Below are 26,407 nucleotides of genomic sequence, written 5' to 3' on the forward strand. Positions count from 1 at the left end.
AAGCATTACTAGTAAATAAATTCTACAGAGACCTTCTTGGTGAAGGAGACGGTGCTGGCCGAGTTCCTGCAGGAGCTGAGTGATGGCTCTGGGTTCTTCTTCACCAGCGTCAGGTAGTAGCCGGTCCCCAGCTGGTTCTTCAGGTACAGAGATGAGCCCACGCAGCACAGCTTCCCGTGGCTGATGATGGCGATGCGGTCGCCGAGGATGTCCGCCTCGTCCATGTGGTGAGTGGACAGGATGATGGTCCGGCCTGAAATGAGACCCAACGTTAAAAATCCAGTCAAAACGAAGAGAGTAGCTAAAATCTGACCAATCTGGGAGAACCTTACCCTGACGGTACTTCAGCAGCAAGTCCCAGATTCCTCTGCGGGCGTAAGGGTCCACGCCGGCTGTGGGCTCGTCCAGGATTACAACCTTTGACCCCCCGACGAAGGCCAGGGCCACGGACAGCTTCCTCTGCATGCCCCCAGACAGAGTGCTGGTCCTGCAGTTGCGTTTGTGCGGCAGCCCTGTGTCCTGCAGGATCTGCTCGATCTCACCTTTCACGCGTTCCTCTGGCAAGCCTTTGAGCCGTGCGTAGAACCAGATGTGTTCCTCCACCGTGAGCCTGCAAGAGGTGCCACAACATGAGCAAGGTCACGTAACAATCGAGGTAAAGACGGAGCGAAGACAGCATAACAAGCATGTTGAGGAAAAGCACTCACATGCTGAAGAGGACGTTGTGCTGTGGACAGACTCCCAGACTCTGCCTAATGGCGCTCAGCTCTGTCCGGATGTCTCTGCCCAGGATGTAGGCAGTGCCAGAGGTAGGTGGGAACAGGCCAGTAAGTATGGACCTGCAGGGAAAAGAGAGGAGGATGTTACCTGCACCAGGACCTGTGGCAGAATCTGTATCAGCAGTGTGGTGTGTCTCGGACTCACATGGTGGTGGTTTTTCCGGCTCCGTTGTGTCCCAGGAAGGAGGTGATTTGTCCCTCGTAGAAGCCGAGCGTCAGTCCATCCACCGCCAGCTTCTTACCATGACGGTAAACTTTCACCAGGTTCTCGATGTAGACTCCAGGCTCCAGATGAGCCGGCTCCTCCTCCATGCACACCGCTGCAGACATGCAGACACATCTTACTGCAATGTTCAGGAAGTCTCTTTCACATTAAAAACTCTGTTTAAAAATAAAGAGAACTCAGTTGTTGGTTTTTAGGAGGAAGTTCTGGAGCTTCGCAGCACAGTAATCTCACCTCCGGGGTTTCCTCTCCGATTCAGTGGGAGTTTGTTGGACTTTCCGTCCTTTTCTCCAACCCAATAGGATTTAGTGAAGGGGAAGTACCACGGCCGAGGGATCCCATACTGACCTGAGGAGCAGAACGTGCTTTATGGAGTCTTTGTTGTGTATCAGAGATTTTTCATGGTCAGTGTACAAACAGCCTGTGGACTGATCGATAGTTTGAAGAACTGGGGATGAGCTATTCAAAGGATGTGTTGATTATAACCGTTAATAATGTATAACTAACAATTACTTCTTGTAGCATGCTAAATAATGATGACTGCAGTTCAATAAACACACGAAGAAGAAAAGCTCTCACCTGGAAACACGGCTTCAAGGTACCATGTCAGGACTCCGTACAGGAAGGAGTCAAAGTACATGATGATGATGGCGGTGCGGAGGCTGAAGTCATCCTCCTCCAGTGGGCTGGACACCAGGTTCTTCCACTGGATACCGACTCCCTGCTCCTCAAACAGGGCGAAGTACTCGCAGCCGAATCCGAACGCCACAGGGGACAGAAGGCTCTGCAGAGCGAGAGGTGGGCATGTGACTCGCCCCATCACATCACAACATTAAAATTGTGAAAAAGATGCGCAGCCTTACAGCGAAGACTTTCGTCCCGAAGCCGATGTACTCTTCCCAGGCGACGCAGAGCACGTATGGCAGGTAGAGGGTGAAATAGATGATTCCTCCACAGGCGGCGGCGAGGTTGGCACGGGCAAATGCCGTGCTGAGCAGGAAGCACTGCATGATGGTCACCACACCGAAGGACCCCAGGAAGAGGAAGATGACGCCGGGGTCGCTGTAGGGCAGGAGGTTCCCCATCTGCACAGGAACCACGAGAAGAAGAGATGGGACATTATTAATATTGCATTCTTGGAGATGTGTATGTGTGGATGCTCTGTTTTTCTAATGACACTGTTTTCTATGTATTTTGGTTTTTAGTCGTCACCTTGAGCAGCAACACTAGCAGCCCGGCGCTGATGAGCAGAGGAATCAGGCTGCTGATGAACCAGCTGAACCACAGGATGCCGTTATCCAGACCCATGATCCTCATAGTCTCCTTCAGTCGAGCCTCCTTCTCATACACCACGCTCTTCAGGATGATGGCCACTGAGTACATCCAGGCAAGAGTCATGAAGAGAGGCATGGAGCGGCTCATCACCCGCAGGAAACTGAGACAGAGGACAGGAAGGACGGGGTTACAGACCGAGAGCGGCGAGGAGGGGACCAAACCTGGGAAATGATGTGAATAATCTCACATGTCATCTACGTAACACGGGTACGGCATCTGCTGGATGTAAACTCCCGTCTTCTCCTTGGTGCCAGTCACCGCTCTGATGATGCCTTGCTCAATAACGTCCTGAAGGTACGAGAACCCACCCCAGATGTAACGCATGTCCTCAAACGGGTCGGCACGAGGACCCGGGTCCCAGTATCTGAGAAGGAGGACAGAGTGCAGGAAGTGCTGCTAGTTAAACAGCAGGATGTGATAAAGAGCTACAGAAGCAACAGTACAAGACTGAAAGAAAGGTAATGCTCAAGCAAAGGAGCCAAGGCCATGACTTTGTCAATTTAGACCTCAAATGCATTATTTTGCATTGCAAGGTCTGTAACTTAAAAGTACATTAAAAAAAACTGTTGTTGTAAAAATGTAATTATTATAAGTTAAGTGTTAAAATTTGCTCCAATTAATTTTAAAAAACAAACCTAAAACTCTGGTTTGCAGAGCATCAGATAACCTTTCACCCACATACTGTTTATGCTTTCTCTACAGTGTTGCCAGATACAGTTTTTACCTGTAGAAATTAAATGCTTTACATTACGGGGATGTCCTGGCTGTTGCTGACTGAGAGGCGAGTCCTCACACGGACCGTACACAAACCCACCTATAAACTATTTGTGCTGGCTTTACTGGAGTAAATTCTGGAATTTAGGAATGAGGAACAGGACACTTTTATCTGCCTGTGTGTGTGGCTCCTTACGCGTCTTTGATCTTATTGGTCCGCTCCACGTTGTCAATGTCCATTCTGATCTTGTAGTTGAGTTTGGGAGGTAGCTCTGTGGCGTTGGAAGGGACATCCAGAAACACAATCCCTGCCCAGAACTTCCTGTCTTCCAGTAGCTTCATGGACACGTTCACCATTCTCTCCTCGTTGGAGACCGGCTCCAGTTTGTCCAGGTTCACACACTTAAAATACAGACAGACACAGATCCGGTCATGTGATCTGTGCACACCAACTACAGCCAGTTTCCCTGCATGCTTGGATACTGACCTCCATGAAGTGGGAGATGCTCATGATGGCCTGATCGGTCTCGTTGAACACATCCCTCCAGGTGAGGTAGCTGCCTGGTGGCTGCTGGTTATCTGCCTGCTTGGACAGGAAGTTGGAGATGTCCTCTACGGTCCAGTCCGTGTCAGCAAGCTGAGCGCGGAAGACTCTGGCGGTGATGTTGTTCTTTAGCAGAGTCTGAATGAAAGATAGGAAGGAAAGAAGAAAGGAAAAAAGAAAAGGTATGAGAACATTTTGTCTAAAATAAAGCAGATGAGTTAGAAAGACATCGATGATGAAGAACACGTGAGGTGGTGGGCGGAGCTTGCTTACCCTGATCACGTTCATCTGCTCGCTGTTCTCCATGAAGTCCCAGACTTTGGGCCTTATCTCCTCCCACATCCCCCCCAGCTCCCTGAACACACCGAGCTCCTGGAAGGTCCGATTCACCTAAACACACCACAGACATGAGTCTTTTTACCCTGGGTTACTAGCTAAAGGTGACCAATCAGTTGCAGTCTGGAGCTTTTGCACAGGAAGTGACATCATACCTCGTGGATGATCTTCTGCGTGGCGGGCGTGTGGGGGGTGTACAGGAGCTTCCCTAACAGCAGGGGCTTCAGGGCCTGCCAGATCATCCTGGACATGGGGTTTGAGTCCATGTTCTTCACCAGGCTGTTACAGTACGGAGCTACGACACACACGTGATGGAGGTTACCACATACATGTAGCAGGCATGTTTCAGGAATCACGATAACACAAAGAAAAATAAATACAGAAGTATCAGAGTCTGGCTTTAAAAGCACCTAGAGTACTTGAAGTGGACATAATAGCTCATGTCCACCTCAGTGTTTTTATTCTTGGACTCGGACATATATCTGTTCACAGGAGGCTGTTATATAGCAAGAGTTTAGTTTCTCTGACATGGGCTGTATTAGCTGAATGTTTGTCTACTGAATACAAAAGCTTCATTGGGGTTGGAAGGTCCGAGGATGACCCCGAGGACTCACTGGAGGAGTTGTCATAGAGCGACGCCGTCTCGTCCTCGCTGCTGTTGTAGTTTCCGAACAGAGCCTTGTAGTTGCTGTCTTCGTACCAGTTGAGGGATTTGATCTGCAGGCCGCCGCCTTCAGGGTGACCGCACACGATCCGGGAGACGGCCTGGTACATGGTGCTGGGCGACGACGTGGCGTTCTGCGTCAGGAAGACTATCTCATTCCTCAGATCAATCCAGCTCTTCATACTGGCCAACTGTAGACCCAAGACAGAAGATACTGGTCAGACTGGTCGAGGGAGACTGGACTGATAGCCAAAGCTGGATCACGCGAACCCTGAACCCTCCCTTAATTTACGCTGCTATATGCTCAAGGAGATGGGAGACTTCCCATCATGCACTGAGCATCCACTTCCCTCTTCAAAATGTTACATTTTGTCTGCACTTGACTGTAGCTTGTGTTTTGCCCTGTCTATCTACACTCTCCTCTCTGTTCCTTCACCCCTCAGGTCAAGGCAGATGCTCCTCCCTGACCCAATGTTTGGGTTCTCTCTCTGTTGTTATGAACCAGCGCTAGATTTACATAAAAATTATAAATTGAAATATATAAACATGTAATAAATGAAAAATATCAAAGTTAAGGCTCAAGTGGAAAACAATGCGTAATTAAAAATGAAATAAACTTTAAAAAGAGTCTGAACTCAGGAATTATAGACATTCGCCGAAGGTTAAAAACTGAACATGCTAAAAATGGATCACAGAATGAAGCTGAACTCTCCCCTAGCTAAAAACTGCTGACAGTAAACTCGTGTCTGGCTGCGCTTCCTGTTGAAGCTCAGACTAATTTTATACATATCATAACAAAAGTGATGTAACAAAGCAAAAGTTCAGATGCAAAGAGCTGATCCAGTTAATGTAAAAAAAACCAAGGTTTAAGGTCCACATGCTTAATTTGAAGTAGCTTTTAAAAGTCTCACAGTTTTAACCAAAATATCTGATAACTCATTAAGCAGTTTGGTTTTCTGCTCACAGATTAATCATTCGGTCCTTAAACCACATCATGATTTATGTGTCTGCTCAGTCTCTAAAAATATCTCATTTAAAGGAGAATAAACCAAACAGATTTACAGATTTGAGCATCAACTTTTGCTTGTTTGACTCAAAATCTTTCCAGTTCTGCTATTTCACCTGTTTTTGGTAATTAGGTCCTTTTAAGCTCACAGATGTTCCCCAGGTGTGTCACAAAATAGGAACCAGAAAGAACACATTCTTCTGTAACAATGTGAGTTTCTTCTAAATGAAAAGGTTCTAATTTGACTGGAACACCACAGGAGTTTTGGTGCCTGCTGGCAGAATCTAAATATGAGCATTAAAAAAGTACCAATAGAGGAAAGGTAAAGGGAGCTTCAGATGTTATTATTTTTATTGCCTCAGGAGGAAGGGACCTCAAAGAGGAAGAGCCGCAGGTTACTTTAGGTCAGCGGCATCAGCAGAAGTGAAACTGCTGCAGCTCCAATCTGAGGAAAAGGGTAGTTATTGTCCCAAACATGTCCTCAATATGTCTACAGTTTTGTCCCAGTATTTCTTCAGTTTGTCCCCACCACCTCTTCAATATTTATCCGGATTATCTGCAAAAGTTTGAGTACTATGTGTCGAGTATCTCTAAAGTTTGTTTCCAGTATTTCTACGCTGGGTTTCCCATTTTTGTCCTCAGCATGTTTATTGTTTCTCTACTGTCCCCAGCCTTTGCTGTCAGTGCTTCTATAGTGTGTCCCCTGGGCTCTGGGAAATTCAGACAGGCATGTTTCACCATTCATGTTAAAGCTGTAAAGTTATTGTTCAAAGCACTCTTTTATGAACTGATTAAACAAATAAATATATTAACCAGGCAGTAAAACAAGGACTACTTTATTGTCGCCGTATCATCAGATCCCGTACATATCGCCTTTAAACCTCACAGCTGAGACGCTTGAAAGTAGGTCAGGTTTTGACAGCGTGGGCGTGTAAACTACGTGTTTACCTGTGGACAGGGAGACACTGTATGTGTTTTTCATATGACTGGGATCCTATCAAACAGATGGAGCTCCAGATGTTTGAATAAAGTTATTTTAAACTGGGAGTTTTTCACAGAAAATGTAAAATGGGTTTTGTTCTAATGGTCCCATCACAGCTGAGTGTCTCTTCTTTCTTCATCACATGATTTTTAATGCAGTGCTGGGAAAAACACTTCCTCTCTGACCATGAGAACAAAGCAGAACGAAGGAGATAAGATTGTTAAAGTTATTTAGCTGTTTGGGTTTTTTAAACTAAATGTTGTAATTTCCTGGATTGCCAGTTCAATAATGCCCATCTTAAATCCCTTTTTCACAGGATCACACTCATCCTGTCCCTGACTCAGCGCCTGCACAAACCAAAAAAAAACACTGTCACATGTTTTCACTTTAGCCCACAGAGCGATTGTGTGTACTGTGTGTTTTAAAGTGTGTGATAACCTCGGGGCAAAAAACAACAATCTGGGGAAGTCTAACTGAACTTTACTCTGGTTATCAAACTGTTCACGCCAACCACAGTCTCCCACTCAAACTTTATTTCCAGTCTATTCCCACTGTAATCCCAGGCTGGAGGCTCTGCAGAGCTGCAGATGTGTCGCAAACCACTTTCTGCCACACAATGCAGCTTTCAGAGCCCCCTCAGTGTCTCTGTGACCTCTAACATGGTCACTAAAGGCTGCATGCAGCCATCTGCGGTCTTCAGCGTCTCAGCAGGACGTAGACGGACGCTGAGTGTTTGCTGTTTGTTCGGACTCATGCTTTCTCCTCCTGAGGCGGCTGTGAAGTAAAAACCCACTGAGACATTTGAGTCTTTGTTCAGCTGGGAACTCGTCTGTCTCTGCTGCAGGGAAACTGCTTTTATCTGGACACAAAGACTCGCAGAGACACTCGGAGCTGCCAAGTAAACCCAGTGGCCCCTGATGGTGCTGACGTGGCCCGGAAGACTCGATTGGGTGACGCGCATGTCCAGTAAAAAGCTGACTGTGATATTTTGTGCCCAGATCTTTGTTCGTGAGACAAACACCATCATTAAAAGCACATGATGAAAAGACACAAAGAAAAACTGACTGATGATCTTTGCATCAGCCTGAATCAAGCATCAGCCATCAGGGATAAAAGGTTAAGCTAAAGCTCCAGTTCCTCTAATGTCCACCAGAGGCTCCAGCAGTGAGCCAGTCCCCAAAGAGGCCAATTTAAAGCAAAAATAAACCCCTTCAGAGCCTGATACGAAAGGGGAGTGGCCTCTTTGACTGACAGGTGGTTTAAGCTGCTAGCTTATGCTAAGCTAAACCTCAGTGTCTGAACTGGACCTGTGAACCAATAACACGGCTGCTGAGATATTAATCGTACTAATAAAGGTCTGAGCTCCTGCTGATGACTTACCTCAACTGCCAGTGAACCCAGACTATCCAGCAGGTTGTCGGTTGCCCTGGCGACCTGTTGGACGGCCTCGGGGTCAGCCCTGACGTCCCTCTGAAAGACAAAGAGACATTTTCAGTTTCAGCTCAACCTTGGCTGAAATAAATAATATCTTCAGTTTAGTTATTTTTATTTTTACATGTTTCACAGTCAGATGAGACAGAGACCTTCCTAGCAGTGTTGAAAGATACTGAGTGATGACATAAGTCATCATACGAACGTTCTCTGGACCCTGTAAACAGACAGATTTAGCACTCGTCCAGCAAACTGAACTCTTTAGGTGTTCTGCACTTCTAGCAGATCACCTGAACTCTGCTCGCTGTTGTTTATTTTTGGCTCATATTTGTGACGATTTCACTCCTCTGTCTCTGAGTATCTAACATTTCTTTGCTTTCGTGTTGTCCACTTTTCTCCGAACGTTGTCATTTGTCTGATTTTTAATCAAGTTTTAAAAGTTGCTGTGTCATAACTGGAGATAAATGCACGGCAATAATGGGCATGTGTGGGGGATTTTCCCCTAAAATCTGGCTTTTAAGTCTAGTTCACTCTGTTTAAGATTCCTATAACTGATAACTAGCTAAACACCTATGACTTCTCTGAGACGAGGCTGCTGGATTTTCACGGACTTCGTTCTGTGCTGCTGTGGAAACTCGCACGGTTTCAGCTTTGCAGTCACTCGAAGTGCTCGTAGATTTCTGCACACAAAAGAGGCTGAGGCCTCTTGTGACATATGGCTGCATTGAATCCTTCAAACTCTTTAAAACTGGTCTCCGGGCTACGAAAACTGAGACTGTAAAGAGCTGGGACAGGCCGAGGCACGCCTCCTCCCACACACACACATTTAATATGCTGAGGACACGCCAGCACACCTTTGCTGTGTCACCTGAATGGAGGGGGGGAGGAAAAAATGCCTTTGGACTATTCCAGTGTAAAATTCACGTTTTCAGACAAGTTTGTTATTTAAAGTATGTTAGAGGCAGCCTGAAAGACACACCTGCAGGCAGAACTCGGGGCTAAAAAGTGCTCAGTGTGCCAGTTCAAGTGTTTGACATCTATAAGGATCATTATATCTGAGAAAGTATTTAACAGAAAAGAAGACAAGTCACGATTTGAAATGTGTTCATACAGGATAAGCTGAAACGCTGCAGGAGGTGGTTTCACACTGGGAGAAAAAGTTTCTAAAAGTTTCTGGATGAAAAACCTGCTTTAAATGAGCAAAACATGAATCATATCAGTGGATTAGCAGGGCCGTATTTACCCGGATGGGTTTGAGGAAGTCCAAGTTGTCCAGAAAGTGCTCCTCGGCGTGGTTGAGCCAGGCGGGCAGACCCTGGCAGATCTTTTCTTGAACCATCGCCGACACCTGTTTGTCCGAGATCGTCACAAATTCCTCCAGGCTCTGCTTGCCCCCCTTCCTGGGACACATGTCCCTCAGGTGGACCCCGAACCCCCCGAGGAGGACCTGAGACAGAAACAGAGGCCAAAGAGGGATTTCTTTATCTTCAGGTTTCGCTTCATATAGTCTGACTTTAATATTCTGAAATTAGTTTCAATCATTGTGTTTATTTCATGTTTTACTGTGTAACATGTACTCCAACATTTCAGTCTTTTATTCCATATACTCTGCAGATTTTCTGCAAGTTAGCAAATTCTATTTCAAGTGTTTAATCATTCACGAACTTTTCCTCCTTATTGTTATTCCACCTCTCCACTTAATTCATATTTGCATTTTTCTTTCTTGTGTTCTGTACACCGGTTCACAATATTCCAGCTTTTATTGCATATTTTTTTATTTTTTTATTTTATTTAGTCTGACACTTTCTTCTTCTTCTTTTACTCCATACTGTGTTGTGTTTCTTTGCATTTTATATATTTTTTAAATTTTACCTATATTTTCAGACTTTCATCTGATATCTGTCAACTTTTTATCTTGTATATTGTGGATGGTTTTACTCCACACTGTTAGTTTTCTCATGAATGAAAGTTGGAGTAAAATTCCTCCAGCTGCCCGTATCCATGTAGGGCTCACAGACTGAGCATGTGCAGAATGCCTCCTCACCTTCTGCAGGTTTATGTCGGCCTCCGTGATCTGCTGGACGCTGTGTTCGGGGAAGGAGGCGTTCCTCAACAGAAAACTCGACAGAGTCTCATTGTCTCGCAGGAAATGCTTCAACTTGAAGCCTGTGGGAGAAAAAACAAAAACAGACAAAACAGAGCAGGTCAGAGAAACCTGACTCCTCCTTCTCCTCCTCCAGTAAATCAGAGGGTTTTGTCTTTTAAATGTGAACGTATTTGTGGCCACAAAGCAATTGTGTAATTTTTTACAGAGGAGAGGGTGAAGCAGTTCCCCCAGCACATTTTTAAAATGACATCTCTGCTTTCGGTTTGACTAAAATCTGTCCAAGCTGAGAACGAGACAGGCTGATAAAACATTGGTTTCATTCAAGCTTTTAGGCCTCTCAGGTGACACACCACTGACTCGTGATTGGTGCAGGAGAAAGACTAACAGGTAACAGTCAGGCCATTAAACAGAGACATTCCTCTATGTTCTTATGACATTGGTAAGTAAACTGTGAGGAATCCCTGAAAAACAAAATTCCTCAAACACCCCAAAAAGCTGCGATGAGAAAAATTCAATTGCACAAAAACACAGATCTGAGATTAAAATAAATAAAAAAAACAAACAAACAGGTGTGACTGTTGGTAACAGAGCCGACTGCTACAGCAATAAAAACCTTTGACAGATATTTGAACTACCAATAATCCCAGACGATTGAGAGGTTTTATGTGTTTGGATTTGGACGGCTGGAGTGATTGTTAATGGTCCGTTTACTGTGGTTGGATTTTCTATTTTAATCTGATGTCAGTTTGAATCTGAAAGTCAGATTGAAATCATTTTAGTGAAGGTACAGATTAGGGCTGAACGATATTATCGCAAATGCGATATATCGTTCAGCCCTAGTACAGATGCTATAACTGCGGCCTGAGGAGGCGTTCGGACCATATTTGGGCTTGTCGGGGGCACGTCCGTACCCGAGCGGCTGCAAGTGGGCTTTACGTTCAGTCTTTGTTACGTCATCGCTGCTCTTCGTTCGACCTGCGTGCTCACACACGCCTGCAGGTCAAACTTTCCACTCAGCTCCATCACAGCAGCTGGATGCACTTTTGCATGATGCCCCCGCACGCATACATGCCCACCCCTCCCTGCGCCTTTCTTCTTCTTCTGCAGGTTTGAACAGGCAGCTGCAACGAAGGCTGAGGGGAGCTTCTCTTGTCATTCATTTGAAACAAACAGGAAGCTAACGTGTGAAGCTTCTCTGCCTGTGTTGCTTCACTCTTTCAAAACATGGAGATTTAAGATGACGGATCATCCAAGATTACAGTCGTTGCTGTCCTCCTGCCTCCAGCCTGCTGAACATCAGCAAACCACAGAAATGTATCGATCGATTGGTTTTATTTGCAGCTTTATGGACATCCATGAAGAAACGCTCTAACTGGTAAAATGCGGCTGCTGATCCATCAGCCAGCTTCCATCAGAAACCCTAAAATTCAATAAAAGCATCGTCGAGCTTCCTCAGAAGCTTTTATCCTCCAGCTTAGAACGACGTCACCGTTATTAATCGGCTCCTTCATCACTCTGTTTATCAGCAGGAGAGCATCAAACTGAGGCATATCTTTTTATCCCTCTTCTGCTGCATTTTCCTGTTTCACTTCTTATTTTCCAAGATGTGATCTGTATTTTCATACATCCAATTAATATTTGTACCCTTCTATTCACAGACTTTATAAAACATGGACAAAGCCATTGTGCTGTCACACAATTGTTACCTTAGCTCACTCAAAGTGACTTAACATTAGTAACTTGGCTCGTGCCATGTTGGTTTTTTATATTCATATTTTATTACAGGTTTGTCACAAACGACCATATTTGGACCGGACAGTACAGGTACTTCCGGCTGCTTCCTTATTTTCCCCAGAGGTCGCCATGGATGGATCTGCACATCTGCTTTCCCACAGATTTTACGCCTGATGCCCTTCCTGACGCAAACCTCCCACTTATCTGGCCTTGGGACTGACACTAGGAGTACGCTGGGTTGTGACAGCCCACACAATTTTCTTTACGTTTTCTTTTAGTCCAGTTTTGTGTGACAGCTTATTATTTTCACTAAATGCACTTTGTCTTTGCGCTTATCTCACGTAGCACAACTTTATGGTTTACAAGCTTCTGTAAGCCTGGACGATCTACCATTTATCTGTTTAAATTTTCCACTTTTCATTCCATGTTTGCAGACTTCAGCATGTTCAGCTAAAATACGGAGATCATATTTATGATTTATGTGATTTTGTTGTGAAAGAAATTATTTAAAATCAGAAGCCGTCACTCCTCAGCCTCAATCTGATTTCAGTGCCAGCCCAGATCAGCTACTCGCTTCACTTCCTGCTCGAGCAGGAGGAACCCTGAACAGATCAAGTTCAGGTAGGACTGCCGTAAAAGCGAGTCTTTTCCGAGGAAGTATCATATGTTCTCTGATCTGTCTCTAATAAATCAATCGATGATTAATTTTCCTGTTTCAGCTCGAAGGCGACAATCATGTGGTGTTCATCTGTGCTCAGATGAGCGGAGGTATAGAGGCCCTTTGGGGACAAAAAGCCGACTGAGTGTTACTACAGTTAGTGTTAGTGATGGGTCAGAGGACAGGTCCAGCTGTCTGACATCAGCAGCTCGCAGTGATGTGATTGGTCAAATGAGAAGCAGTTTCCAGCAGAGAAGCCCGTCTGCTTCAATCACAACTCGCCATCATTAAACCACCACACCACCACGTTCCGGTACCACATTAAAAAACTGGTTCTTGTCTGCCGCTCATCATGTTTGAACTTTTTGATAGTGTTTCAGAAACTAAAGATGTTCAAAGAGTCCTCCACTTTCATGACTTCAAGCTTGCCGGATGGGTTTTAATCCACAGAGGAACTAACAGTCAGCTGCTAAACTGTACAGTAATGGTTATGTGAGATGATTGCAGCGACCCAATCCAGGTTCAGGTCTGATGTGGACCCCCATTAGGGCACTCTGAATTACATGTTTGTACAGCTGCAGGGACACATCTGAACTCAGTGACGCTCTGCGGGACGGCGCCGAGCAGCAGAAAACCCAACACGACAGGGCGTCGCGAACATGCACGATGTACGCTGACCCTGTCAGTCCACCTGCAGGGGAGGGGCCACAGGGCCAGCCAATCAGAATCGGCTCCTGCTGCCACCCTTCTACCCCCCTCAGCAGAGTCAGAAGAGAGTTGTGTTAATATCAGAAAACTGCGTGTGGAGTGACCGCTCGCGATCAGATGACAACCGAAAGACAAAATCCACAACAGAGAGAAAACAACACAAAGTGGAAAAAAATCAAACACGAAGAGGGAACAATTGAATAGAAAGATGCAATAACTGAATACAAAGAAACAAAAACAATCACATAAAAATAAAAAAAGGACACAAAGTGGCAAATAAATAACCCATGGAACCATAGAAAAAAAATAACACGAACAGACACAAATCACAAACATGAAGAGGCAAAAACAAGATAAAAAGAAACAAAAACCAATAAGACACAAAACCATAAAAACAAAACAGAGACAAAAACCAACTACAGAGAGCCAAAAACAACATAAACAGCCAAAAATCAAATACAAAGAGAAGAAAACCAACACGAGACAAAGACAGGACACAAAATGACAAAAAAAACCCCTACAAATAAATAAACCAGAGACAAAAAAAACCCCATGTCATACAAAACAAACCAAACCAAAACAGAAGACCAAAAACAACAGAACAAAACAACAAACCCAGCATAACGAGGCAAAAAACAACCACAGACAAATAAAAACACCACAAAAACAAAGACAAAAAAAACACAAAGAGGAAGAAATCAAACAGTAAGAGGCAAAAACTGGATACAAAGAAACAAAATATCATACAGAGACAAAAAGCAACTACAAAAGAGACAAAAACAGACAAAAAGACAACGAATTAACCATGAAGAGACAAAAACCAGGACACAAACACAGACAAACAAAAACAACACAAAGTGACAAAACAAACTATAAAAACCACCAGAAAAAAACAAACAAAGGAAAAACTTTCAGTGTGTTTCGTTGTGCGGTCTTTAGCCTTAACGCCTCGATGTGAACGTTGGAGGTCTTGGCTCATTTGAAGCTTGAGAATTAGCTGATTAGCTTTCTATGCTTGCTTTAGATTTAAAACTGACATGAAAATTGTCTGTCAGATGAAAATCTGTTTTATTGGTGCTGAACAAACCGTTAAAGGTCGCTTTCCTGCAGAGAAACATTTGCATTTTCGCAGATCTGTTTCTAAGGCCTCGGGCTATGAAGTTTCCTGAGAACTGCTGAATCCTGGTTGCTGCCCTCTAACCAGGTGAGCTCACCTGGAAGGTAAGCAGGTAAACCTGCTGCAGCGTGTCATGCCGCCCCCTCATCACACCATCGCCCTCCTGACCAATAAAACTGCTTCATTTATTATCAGATTAGAGGGAATAAAGAGCAGAAACGTGCTGATGCTCAATCAACAGGGAGGAGAAGCAAGAGAGCCGGCAGGTCGGTGCAGGTAGGGAAAACAAACGCCCCCCACAGAGAGCCAAAGCTGCAAATTAACGCACAAAAGAGAGAAATTCTTTTTGTTCAGCGAGCCTGAAAACTCCTGCGGCAGAGAAAGGACTCCTAAAAACCTGCTGACCTTTGAGAGGTTCTGCAAAGACTCGCTAGCTGTTAGGTTCCTTCAGCGAGCTGATCTCAGAGATGATTTATTGACGAAGGTGGCATTCAAAAAAAGAGCCTGCCGACAGTCATGACTCACAGGTTTATGAATTACACTGTAGGGTTAGTCAAGGCATTCTCTCCAAACATTAACCTCTGGGGCTAAAAAATAAAAGCTAACGCTCCAGTTTCAAAAGCCGCAGTTCCTCTAACGTCCACTCGAGGCTCCAGCAGTTTTTTAATTTTTATACAATTATCCAACCAATATTATGGCTGCTGTTAGCTTAATTGTATGAATACGGCGTCCAAGTTGTCTGTTAACTGTTTGTGTCCTACTGTACAGTCTATAGATGAAGCTTGCTAACCAATGTAGCCAGCATTAGGTGATAACTTCAGTCCATCTTCTCCTCTAACATGGTAACCTGGGGTTAAGGAATTCATCAGGTGCGTCTCAAAAGTCTGAAAAGACCAAGTCCTATAGCTGCCATAAAATCAGCACAAGAAATGTTTAAACCTTTGCCTCCAGCTTCCTTGTTTTGCACGAGGAACTGTTCTCACAGAAATATGGAAGATGGGTGTTATGTGGCTGGTTTCCGAGGCTCTCATCTGGCCTGAAGTCTCAGTAAGTTTAACTTCTTAACACCAATCAGGGCCCAGGTGACCAGTTTTAGGGTTCTGCTGTGTTTTTACAACATTACCTTTCAAAATAAGTGCATGCATTTTGGCCTTTAGGTTCCTCTGTTAAAGGAATGGCGATAAAACCTTCACATTTAGGCACCGGCTGGCTGTTAAAAGAAAATGTTCTACTTCTTTTAAATTCTGCATTTGTTCTGTTATACAGTTTAAAAATGATAATAATGAATATTATTACTATGGTCATGTTGACACAGTAAGATTTTACTTTTCTTATCCAAAAGCTGGCAAAGTCCTTTTTTTAATCTTTGTTGCCGTGTGCAGGTTGTTAAGATTAAAACAAGAACATGTCTATAAATACACCTCGTAGCTGGAACTTTAGCCATTTAAACACTTTGAGTTTTTATCTACATTGTGTATTTCTTATTTGTGATGACGTGATTACGGCTGATATGTCTGTTATCACTCCAAACCACACTGATGCTCAGATTAGCGAAATCAAACAAAGTCAAACTGCATCGCTAACCCTGATCTGAGCTCATCCCCACACAGTGAGGGTTGCGTTTTGCGTGTCCTACCTGAGCGGCTGGACTGCAGCACCTGCAGGGCTTGAGCCAGCTCCTTGAAGCCCTCAAGGTTTTTATCATTCTGACTGTACAGGAGGATCTTCTTGGCGTCCGAGAAAAGGCGAGAAATTCTGCAAAATAAAAGTAAAACATCAAACGTGAGCCACAAAGAAGCTCTTAGCATGCATACAAACACAGAGGGAAAGACCCGGCACATGCCAGCTTACAGTGAAAACAACAAACAGGTTAAAATGACATTTCTGTTGACACTCAAAACAGTTAAAGTGTTAGTTATTATGGAAGCAGTGACTAACTAAACTCCAGAGTTTAAGGTTTACATTCGCCTAACAAGCAAAAGATCCCCCGGTTTGATCACAGATCCAATCTGCAGCTGAAGTGACCACCTTCTGAACAAGGGATCAGCCAAAGGTAGGTTCTAGATAAAAGTAGTAGATATGTAAGGATACTACTTCAGTCCACAGGTTCAAAAGCTAACCTTCTTACACTGACTGTCTGCAGACAGAAAAGGGGGGAAGGTGTCAGCAGATGGTGCTATTTAAAATATGTGAAGTGAAACAGTGGAAAAAGGTTCAAAATTAAACTCTACAGGAAGTTTAAGTGTCACTTTAAAACAAGTAAAGGAACATGAAGTATTAAAGTGAAAAAGCTCAGATAAGTAATTTATATCGTAGCTTTAAGTCTTAAAAGTAGTTGATGTTTATGTGTCACAACATCTGAGAGTTATTGAGCTTCTGGCTCCTTAGGAGAATGGAAACGTAGCAGGAATTTGATAAGCAACCAATAAGATTAAAGCTTTGGGGCCTCAGTCACACAGGCCTAGAGACCAGCGAACCTCCAGCGACCTCTGGGTGATATTGGCTCACAAAGAAGATGTTGCACCCAAAACCTCTTTATGATCGATCTGGTCACCAGCAGATTCCCACGGTACACCACAGGTTGGATGAAAGATGCCGGTTAGTCTGCAAACGCTCGCCCACTAACCACAGAGTGGTGGTGAAAGTCAAACACATACGACACAAACCAGAAAAAAAAAACTATGTTCGCCTTCATAGTAAAAGCGACTCCTTATTGGTGAAACCAACACATTTCAAAAGGCCGCAGCTTTTACTTTGAAGGTCACTGTTCCAGTACCGCTTAACGAGCAGCTCCCGAGTGTAAACTAATAGCGAAAAAAGCGACCACAAAATCGGCTGATGTGTGTGATGTAATCAGTCATGATGAATCCTTACTGATTTTGGGTTTAGGCCATGAAAACAGCTGAAGCGTCAGCTTATACACAAACACTGAGAGCAGATGACCTGCCGGTGTTGGTTAGAGGTAAAAGCAGCTGAAATCTTAAAATTCTGTTTTGTCTGTTAATGTGTGAGAGGAGGAAAGTTAAAGTGTATCAATAAAGTTTCAGAAATAAAGTCACTGACAGCCTGTTTCAGCTCTACAGACGGCATTTATGTAAGAACTGAGCTGAGATTTCACTCTATATGTAAATGTAATGAAAATGAAATGAAAGAATGTGAGGTACTATCAGAATAAAATTCATTTTACTTAAAAATGTCTGCTGATTAGTAAAAGATGAAACCACAAGCACGCTTTAGCAGTTTAATAAAGATGAGAAGTTTTTCAGAATAAAAGCCTCTTTTTTGGCCACTCACATTGAGTCGTTGAAGTTGCCGACGATGCCCGGGGACTCGCCCGGTGTCGGATGTCTGAAGCAGGGGTTGTTGGCGTTGCAGAGGATTCCCTGAAGCCAGGGCAGCGTGCCGGCTGATGGCATCGCCTTGTTTGGAAAATGACCTGCAGACAGGAAATGAAAACAGGAAGTCACAAGAAAGTCGGAAGATCTTGCAGTAAAAATGACAGGAAAGCTGTGACCAGCTCCAAACAGGCTCACAGGAGATATAGTGCACATTTTTAGGCGCCCTCTCACCTCTGCACTGTAACATGAAGAGAATAAAGCCCCTGTGTTTCCCAATGTAAGATATGCAGGTTTTAAAGCCATAGATGTGGTTTTGCCTGTGTGCTGCGGTCAGATTTAATCTGAAAGATGTTCAGGGTGTTTCTTTATCTTCCTGCTCTGATGGAACAGAGTGTTCCCACGTTCACCTGGACTCAGAGGTGTCAGATAAGCTGCAATTGGTTTATTGTCGCCCTCAGTCGAGCATCAGCGGCACCCGCTGCAGGTTGAAGCCGAGGGCAGAGGCACGAGCGGGTTCACTTTGAGAGCAAAGACCTTTATCCCCTTTCTCTCATTGAGCTTCACCGTGTCAGCTGTACGCACAGAGAAGGCGCTGATATCAGGGAACCTTTAAGACTGCCAACTGGCCTCTTTTTAATCAAAACACAGATAAGATAAAGGAGAGGCGCAGATTCACTTCACTCGACACCAGAGTGAGGGCCACACAGGTGGAACAACAGCTTCAGGATGAGCTCAGGGGTGAAAAACTCCCACAGGCTCCAGACCAAAACACCAGAGCTTGACTTGTTAAACTGGGTGTAAAAGACACACTGCAGCTTAAATCTGTGAACTGATAATGATCATAAAACATGTTAATAAATGGCCTGTATTTGTATAGCGCTTTACTTAGTCCCTAAGGACCCCAAAACGCTTTACACATCCAGTCATCCACACACACATTCACACACTGGTGATGGCAAGCTACATTGTAGCCACGAGGCTGCCGGACACTGACCACCACCTGTGTGAAGAGTCTTGCCCAAAGACACAACGACCAAGACGGTCCAAGCCAGGGCTCGAACCTGCAACCTTCCGATTACAAGGCGAACTCCCAACTCTTGAGCCACGAGTGCCACAGAGCAAATGATGAACTGTGTGCTGCTTAATCAATTAATAGCTCGAGCAAAAGCTCCACCCGCTCGGACCTCCCTCCTGGTGTTTGTCAGGTTCAGATTTACATTGTAAGCAGGTCCATATGCAGACTCGTGCAATTTACATTACTGCAATTGGGTCCACTTGTGCACCATGATTTCCCCACACCAGCAGCGGTCTGCCAACAATCCTCAAAAACAGGCAGGTAAACATAAACATGCGGGTTTAGGCAAATATTTTAATAAACTTATCACTTTCATCATGTCTGCTGCCCGTGACAGAGAAGTCATGTTCATACACACAGACAGGTCAGATCAAGATTTTTCCCACTGGGGCTGAAAAAGAAAAAACTAGAGGAAGAAAGAAAGCTGAGGTTATGTGGGTGTTATGGTTGGTAACCTACGCTAGCTCGCTATTCAGTGACGTCTGAATCATAGCCATAAACAGCCTTTTACACACTGTAATGAAAATAGTTATACTCTAAAGATGGCGCTAGTCTAGGCACAGACAGACTAAAGGGATATCCTTCAGTCCTCCACCTGTCCCAGCAGCAGGTGGAGACTCTCTTGTCTGTGACTTGTTATGAAACAGAACTTCTGTTTCGTGCTGCCAACTCAAACATGTGGATCTACGCACTGTGGCCTGACTCTGCTGTGATAACTGCGTCACACCATCCACATCATCACGTTGTTTTCTTTGCAGTTATATTCCAGCATGGTTACACCTCAGTCAGCTGGCTGCTTTATTTAGTAATTTCACTTATCGTGGCCCCTGAGGTGTTCAGAGTTTGCTGGAAGTTGGTAAAATAAACTCATTTGGACATATATACACACACACACACACACACACACACACACACACACACACACACACACACACACACACACACGTACACTCATCCCCCCTCCCCCTCCAAACACCTTCGACGCTTATTCCCTTCCGATGCCGACGGTGGATCAAGGAGACCAGCGCTTATGCTGCAGGCCGGATGCACTGTCTACACTGGCTGTCTCTCACCCTTTACCCATCCCTGTTGCTTGTCATGTGTTTCTTTGGTGTATTAAGAGTTTTTTCATGTGCTCTTATGTGCAGAGGTGTTTTTTTTCTGTTCTCAAACTGATCTCCCTGTTGGAGCTCAGTCTGGGGGAGTTATTTTTTTCTCCTTATCTTTCCTCGTGTTGTGCATACTCCTCTGACCTGTCTTCCCCATGTGATGTTTTTGTGTCATGTATGTATGGTCGGGGGGTAAGATGGCGCCGCTATTGCGTGCACTAGATCGGCAGCCTTAACATGAAATTTCCCACTCGTGGGACTAATAAAGGTATCTTATCTTATTTGCTCAGGAGCACAGTTGAAATATGTTCTTCCCAAAGCGCTTCTTTATCTGGTCACAGTGCAGCAGGTGAGTTTTTCAACCACGCCTTAACTCTTAAATCACCTGTGAGACTTGGCGATGCATTCAAGTACACCCCTGAAAGGTCAGAGGTTTTGGAGTAACACGTTGGTGTACAGATGTGATGCACCTCAGTGGGAAACGTTCTCCCGTAACAACTTCACTCAAGCGTGTTAACAACTGAATTTGAGAAAGAGCTGATATTTTTTAAAAAGACAATCAAATTTCAACACTTGACGAGTTGCTTTAGGATGAAACATCCACACTTTGGTTTTACGCTTTAGATTTTAAACAGCATCTAAACTTTTTTTAGATGCTGTAAACAGAGTCAACTGAAGTGAATAATGTGGAAAAACCTTAAAAAGAAGCCACAGATGAAGGAGACTGCCCTCACATGACTGATTCAGACTCGTTAAAGGTGATGTCAACAGCCACATTCTCTTTAGAAATTAATCTTAAAAAGTAATTTTACCCTGTTGACTCAATCACATCCATTATACTTCTGATGTTTTTGGCCGGCATGGTGGACAATCGCCTGAAAGAAAAGTGGGATCTACAGCTGAAAGCAGCTCAGCAGCTCTGAATATATGCCACAAAAACAAACAGAAAAGTTTGAACTGTGTGCAGCGGAGCTGTCGTGTCACGTCAAGTCACATTAATTTGTACAGCACGTTTAGCACGCGGTGTTGACCCAAAGTGCCCACGCAGAGGGATTAACCATTATAAATTCGTCTCCATGAACATGTTCAAAGCTATGCTGGTGTGTAAAACTGGATATTAAAGGATCGAGCGGGCTCCAGCTCGTCTCTGATCCAGCGTGGCGAGTTTCAACACGTCCCTGCAGCTCACATGCTGCGTGAAGCACTGCACAACTATTCTCACACAGCACGAGAAGTGAAAGTACTTCGAGTGCCCAGAGCTTCTGCTTTCACGGGGAAAGAGGAAGACGAGCAGCTTCCTGCTCCATCTTCATCTCCTGATGTTGACGTTTGGCCCGAGTGAGGCAGAGAGGCGCTCCTCCTCTGAGATAATCGGTGAGGAATGAAAGCGTTTCCTTTTGTTTCCTGTGAGGCAGGTTTCATTCATCCAGTAAAAAAGTATAGCCTGAAGCTTCTGATTCTTCATCTTCAGCCGCTGACACCAGATTATCTCAAGATCCCCTCAGTCATTTTAAACTTTGGCATTTTACACCCTATTTGAGTCGGTTTATGCCGACATGTGTTACATTTTAAAAGTTTAACTGCGTCGTTTTAAGGAAGGATTTCCTGAGCTTCAACAGAGCGAGATGAAAAGACGGCTGAAGAGTCAATTACAGCAAATTGCTGTTATTAACTGTGACAAATTCCCAGTAAAATCACAGATATTCCCGGTGCAGTGATGCCAGATTTAATAGTAAAAAGTTAACACTTAAAAGCATTTCTTGATCTGGACAAGTTGCTTGAATGCCTTTACGGTAAAGATTTCACGGGGGTGGAATAACAATAGGTCTCTAAGGACAGCAGTGTGGAAAAACACTGGTATATTTCCACTGATTCCACTAATTTCTCTTAAACAATTTTAGGCTGTTCTTCCTTTGTTTTTCAACTGAACTGCTCAACAAATGAGAAAAATTACTTTTTTTCCTTCAAAGTCTCAGCATGAAAACACACGACAGGAAGTCTTCTTTTTTTTCCGGAACTGCTGTAAAACAGTTTGGGGTTGGGGTCGTCCCAGATCGTGACTTTATATCTCACAGGGTTCATCCAGGTTAAAATATGACTGTTGGCTGCACAATATCGTCTGCAGCGGTGGAAGAGTTTACCGATCAGTTGATGGGAAGAACGTGAACTGATCAATCGTGAAGTCTGTGTTTTTGAGGTCTGGACTGTTATGGTAAATGGTAAATGGCCTGCATTTGTATAGCGCTTTTCTAGTCCATAGGACCCCAAAGCGCTTTACACTACATTCAGTCATTCACCCATTCACACACACATTCACACACTGGCGATGGCAAACTACATTGTAGCCACAGCTGCCCTGCCCTGACAGAGGCGAGGCTGCCGGACACAGGCGCCACCGGGCCCTCTGACCACCACCAGTAGGCAAACATGGGGTTAGTATCTTGCCCAAGGATATTTGGCATGCAGCCAGGATGCAGCCTGGGATCGAACCACCAACCTTCTGATTAGTGGCTGACCTGCTCTGCCACCTGAGCTACAGCCACCCCAGCTACAGACGTCGGGTTACGTCAGCTTTCGCTGAGCGGACGTGTCAGTCAATGCTCAAAGTAAATGAACAAACAGATGGGTGGAAACATAATTAAGTTGCTGACATGTGACTAATAAATGGAGTTACCAGCAGATGTTCAGTTTTTCTTCATTTTCACAGCGCTCGCCGGGCGAAAAGGCCTCGCATCACACAACCATTCGCTATAGGTTTAAAGTGGACCTTCGCTACTGAGTCACCGCTTCACGTCTTCATATTTTGCTTTCAAGGAGCAAAATCCAGTTTTTCTCTGGACATTTGCTGCTTTTTCACTCATTTTCAGTCCAGTTCTTATACCTGACCATTTTTAACCATTTAGCATTAACAAATGAATCACTCAAACATAAAAATTCGCCAAACTCAAGAGATGAATCGGTGTTGAATCTACACATAACAGAAAACTTAAAAAAGACCAATTTCCATCTGCAGTTCAGTCCAGCTTCGAACACCTTTGATTCAAACTTGAGATCGTTTCCATGTGGAAGTAACCTGGAAAATGTTTTCCTGCTTTCTCTCTCTGTGAGATCACCATAACTTCCTGTCTGAGTCAGCTTCTTCTCTCCAACTTCTCCATGTCCTTCGTCATATTTCCTTTCAGGCTTGGGAAGATGTTCAAAACATCTGATTTCAAACAGCTGATTTATTTATGCAACATCGAGGTCTACGCTGAGACGGAAAAAGAAGACGCTGAAGTGAGGTTTAACCCTTTCGTGCAGTTTAGCACTCCTATCAGAGCTTTTTGATTGTCGATGGATCACTGTGGCCTTCACGACGTCTGATAATGAGCGATAAAGAGCAATAAAAAACAAGCTCCTCGTGATAAACAACACGGGGAGATTCATTTAGCACATGAAGCTTTAATTTGAAATCCTGCAGCAGTAAGCAATACTGCACTTCCTCCTGCTTCCAGGACCACTGTCAATCAATAACCTCGGGTAATGAGAAATCAATCAGTGTGAAACTGATATCAGATGTTCCTAAAGGTGCAAGGGTCTGAAGAGAGATGATAACCAGCACAAGATATTCCAGCACTCATCTGGCCGCCCCTGGACCCTCCAGCTGGACTGGGCTGGAATGTATGTGCCTACAGCCTGATCGCCCCCTGTGTGACCACCAATAACTGACACCCTCACTGCCACGCCGGAGGAGGAGACGGGGTCAGGGTGCACAAATTAAGGTAGTTCTATCCCCCCTCCATGATGATGCTGGGGTCAGAAACACGCCTATTGTGTGATTTATATAATGGTGCTGCACCTCACAGCAGGAACGTTCTAGATTTGAACCTTTGTGTTCATGTCTCTCACCTCCAGCGCGTATTTGCACCACCTGACTGGTGCTGGTCCAGTTCTGTTTTGGTTTGACAGTGTTTCTAGCAGAAGCTGTGCTCATTTTTTGTGCAAAGAAAATCACTTTCGTAGCTGAAAAACGAAGTCAACGTAGATGACGTCCAACATACGTCAAACACCGCCTGATGTTGTCACCACCATGTTTATGACATCATCATTTTTAGCCCGAAGCTCCGTGTGCTGGGTCAACCATGACAAGCATAAACTTCGCGTCACACCAAGATTTGTCTCCCAGATCAAACAGACACGATGCTGCAGGCTGATTGGATGAGGATGCTCTCCGACATCACTCTTCATCTCTTGAAACTTTGTGAAACTGGGGCAGCCGTTGCCTCAATGGATCGATCGGCTCAGGCTCTGAACCAGAGCGCCGTTTGATTAGCGTTTAAATAAAGGTTTTCAACTCACACTCATGCTGCTCGTAGGGAGGGTAGTTCAGCCGCACAGAGATGAGGATGAAGAAGATGAAGAGGGGCCAGACGATTTCCGCCAGGAGCTGGAGCTGAAACACACACAGACACACACTTTGACACGTAATCCAGCTAGAAACGGGAAACCATTAGAGAAACACAAAAAGAGTGCGTGCATGCGGTCTAAAAGCCTCCTGATTGGCTCCTTTTAAGCTTCACGTGTTTATTATCAGAAGTTATTCATAATTAATGAAAAGTCACTGATCGATCAGCAGCAGAGCACGGAGCCCAAACCAGGTTACTGATCAGGGTCGAGTGAAAATCCCCCCCAAAAAACAAAAAAACCCCACATAACTCCAGAGAGGTGACCTTAAACCCCCATCACACTGACCGCTTTGTTTCTGTGGTCAAACATAAAACAAGTCAAACAGGTGGTCTATCCAGGTAACACAAACTGAACCAGTTAAAGTCAGCTTCATCTCAGTTTGCAAACATAAAAATGTAGAAAATAAAAGTATTTTTTGTATTTCCAGCTCCTCACATGATGCTTTGCATAAAAGCATCATTAAAAAAATGTTTCTCTCTGTTATCAGACATGTTATCAAACAATCAAGCGATTGATTTATCCAGAAACTGATCAGCTAAATAACATTTAATCTAAATTGCTATACAAGTAGTTCTTTCTCCAAGGACAGGCACACACTGATAACATATACAAACAACATGGCATTTATTCCACGCTTTTAGACTTTTCTTCTGTAACCATCTGTAAAAATCCCACAAACACTTTTTCCTTCAGCTAAAGATATCGGCTGTTTCAGGAACCACATGACTGATTAATAAATCCAACATGTCAGAGCAGAAGGTGCAGTTTCTTTAAGGACAGGAAGGTAAAGGCTCATAAAAGCAGCCTAATCGACTGTTTTGTCTAGCAATATATTTCGTTCAGTCCAACATTTAAGATTTTAAGGGTCTAAAGGTTATTTATGGACCAAGTGATTGACTGAATAATGCAGAAACTGAAAAACAAAAACCTTTAAAAAGACTTTTTATGGACCAAATGACACCCTGATGAATGAAAAGTGATGTAAAGGTTGACAGGCTAAGCCCTGATGTGTGTGCGTGTGTGTGTGACTGACCGTCTGTCGTCGTCTGTAGGTGAAGTTCTTCCACAGCAGCAGACCCAGCTGTGTAGTGACAGACATTCCTGCCGCCGTCGCTGCTCCGCCTGAATAATCGTCAGCAGCTGCTCGCTCTGCATTAAAGCACAAAACAACACTGAGCTCAAAGGTGCAGGGGTCAAAGGTCACATCAGATACTGAAGCTGCTGATCTCAGTCCAAGTTATCAGCTGAAACACAGTCAGCAACTGTCCCAGTGTTTCCCATCAGAGTCATCCTCACAGGGTTCCCTCTTCATTCTTAGCGAGAGCATTTGGAAATAAAACAGGAAATATTTCACAAAGTTAAACACAAATTAAAATCTCATCAAACATTTTTAAATTATCTGAGGATTTTAATCAGAGACCTGACATGTGTATTTTTTTAAGGTGATCGAATCCTGACCCAGGAACCTTTGGAGCAAACTGCACATCTGCCGTCACATCTTTACAAACACATCAAACTGAAATCAGAACTGTGGGCGTCTCCTGGATGATCTCAGGAGAACATTGCAACCCGTTTCAGATCCAGGTATCCTTCTGGAGTCAGGATTTCATCTCCTTAGAATTATTTATAGCGTAGGTGAATCTAAGAAAATCTCCTTTTTTACCCTCTCAGCTCTCTTGTTTTCCTCCCGGGTTTACTCCACCCTCTCATCCAGATTCGGTCACTTCTGGCTATGAATCCAACGTTCAGGATTTAAAAATACACACCTGAGGGTCTCTCACACCACAAACTCCAAACTAAGGTTCACGTTTTGGTTTCATGCACTCTGGTTTGCTTTAGCTTGAGTTTGTAATCATGCAACAGCACAAAAACAACTTCACCTCGCATACCTCCACCCTGCCATCATCACCTGCATGGGCTGGGTCTCGTTTTGAACCGTGATGACTACTGCCTTCTATTATGACTTTATTAAACAGAGAGCACATCCATCTTGTTGCCTGCCTGTAGGCGTTACTTTATCCCACTTTGTATAACATCAAACCATCATTCAGTAAAAACTTGATCCCTTCCTCGTATTTTGACTTTTTTTCAGGTCTGGATC

General features: G+C 44.2%; 1 protein-coding gene across 1 annotated transcript in view; it reads right to left on the minus strand.

Annotated features, from left to right (window-relative positions):
- abca1b (ATP-binding cassette, sub-family A (ABC1), member 1B) overlaps positions 1 to 26,407 on the minus strand; it is a 40,736-nt gene that overhangs the window by 11,282 nt on the left and 3,047 nt on the right. Inside the window, exons 2-22 of the mRNA XM_004571152.4 lie at positions 25,340 to 25,455; positions 24,199 to 24,292; positions 17,633 to 17,774; positions 15,975 to 16,093; positions 10,059 to 10,180; positions 9,258 to 9,461; positions 7,964 to 8,053; positions 4,546 to 4,786; positions 4,087 to 4,226; positions 3,869 to 3,985; positions 3,539 to 3,733; positions 3,248 to 3,453; positions 2,525 to 2,701; positions 2,215 to 2,437; positions 1,866 to 2,087; positions 1,582 to 1,786; positions 1,237 to 1,350; positions 925 to 1,099; positions 708 to 839; positions 333 to 610; positions 33 to 253 (exon numbers count right to left, since the gene is read on the minus strand). Coding sequence (XP_004571209.3) covers positions 33 to 253; positions 333 to 610; positions 708 to 839; positions 925 to 1,099; positions 1,237 to 1,350; positions 1,582 to 1,786; positions 1,866 to 2,087; positions 2,215 to 2,437; positions 2,525 to 2,701; positions 3,248 to 3,453; positions 3,539 to 3,733; positions 3,869 to 3,985; positions 4,087 to 4,226; positions 4,546 to 4,786; positions 7,964 to 8,053; positions 9,258 to 9,461; positions 10,059 to 10,180; positions 15,975 to 16,093; positions 17,633 to 17,774; positions 24,199 to 24,292; positions 25,340 to 25,455 — 3,533 coding nt within the window. The remainder of the gene's footprint in view (positions 1 to 32; positions 254 to 332; positions 611 to 707; positions 840 to 924; positions 1,100 to 1,236; positions 1,351 to 1,581; positions 1,787 to 1,865; positions 2,088 to 2,214; positions 2,438 to 2,524; positions 2,702 to 3,247; positions 3,454 to 3,538; positions 3,734 to 3,868; positions 3,986 to 4,086; positions 4,227 to 4,545; positions 4,787 to 7,963; positions 8,054 to 9,257; positions 9,462 to 10,058; positions 10,181 to 15,974; positions 16,094 to 17,632; positions 17,775 to 24,198; positions 24,293 to 25,339; positions 25,456 to 26,407) is intronic.

Source organism: Maylandia zebra, linkage group LG2, assembly GCF_041146795.1.
Source record: "Maylandia zebra isolate NMK-2024a linkage group LG2, Mzebra_GT3a, whole genome shotgun sequence".
Lineage (NCBI taxonomy): Eukaryota > Metazoa > Chordata > Actinopteri > Cichliformes > Cichlidae > Maylandia > Maylandia zebra.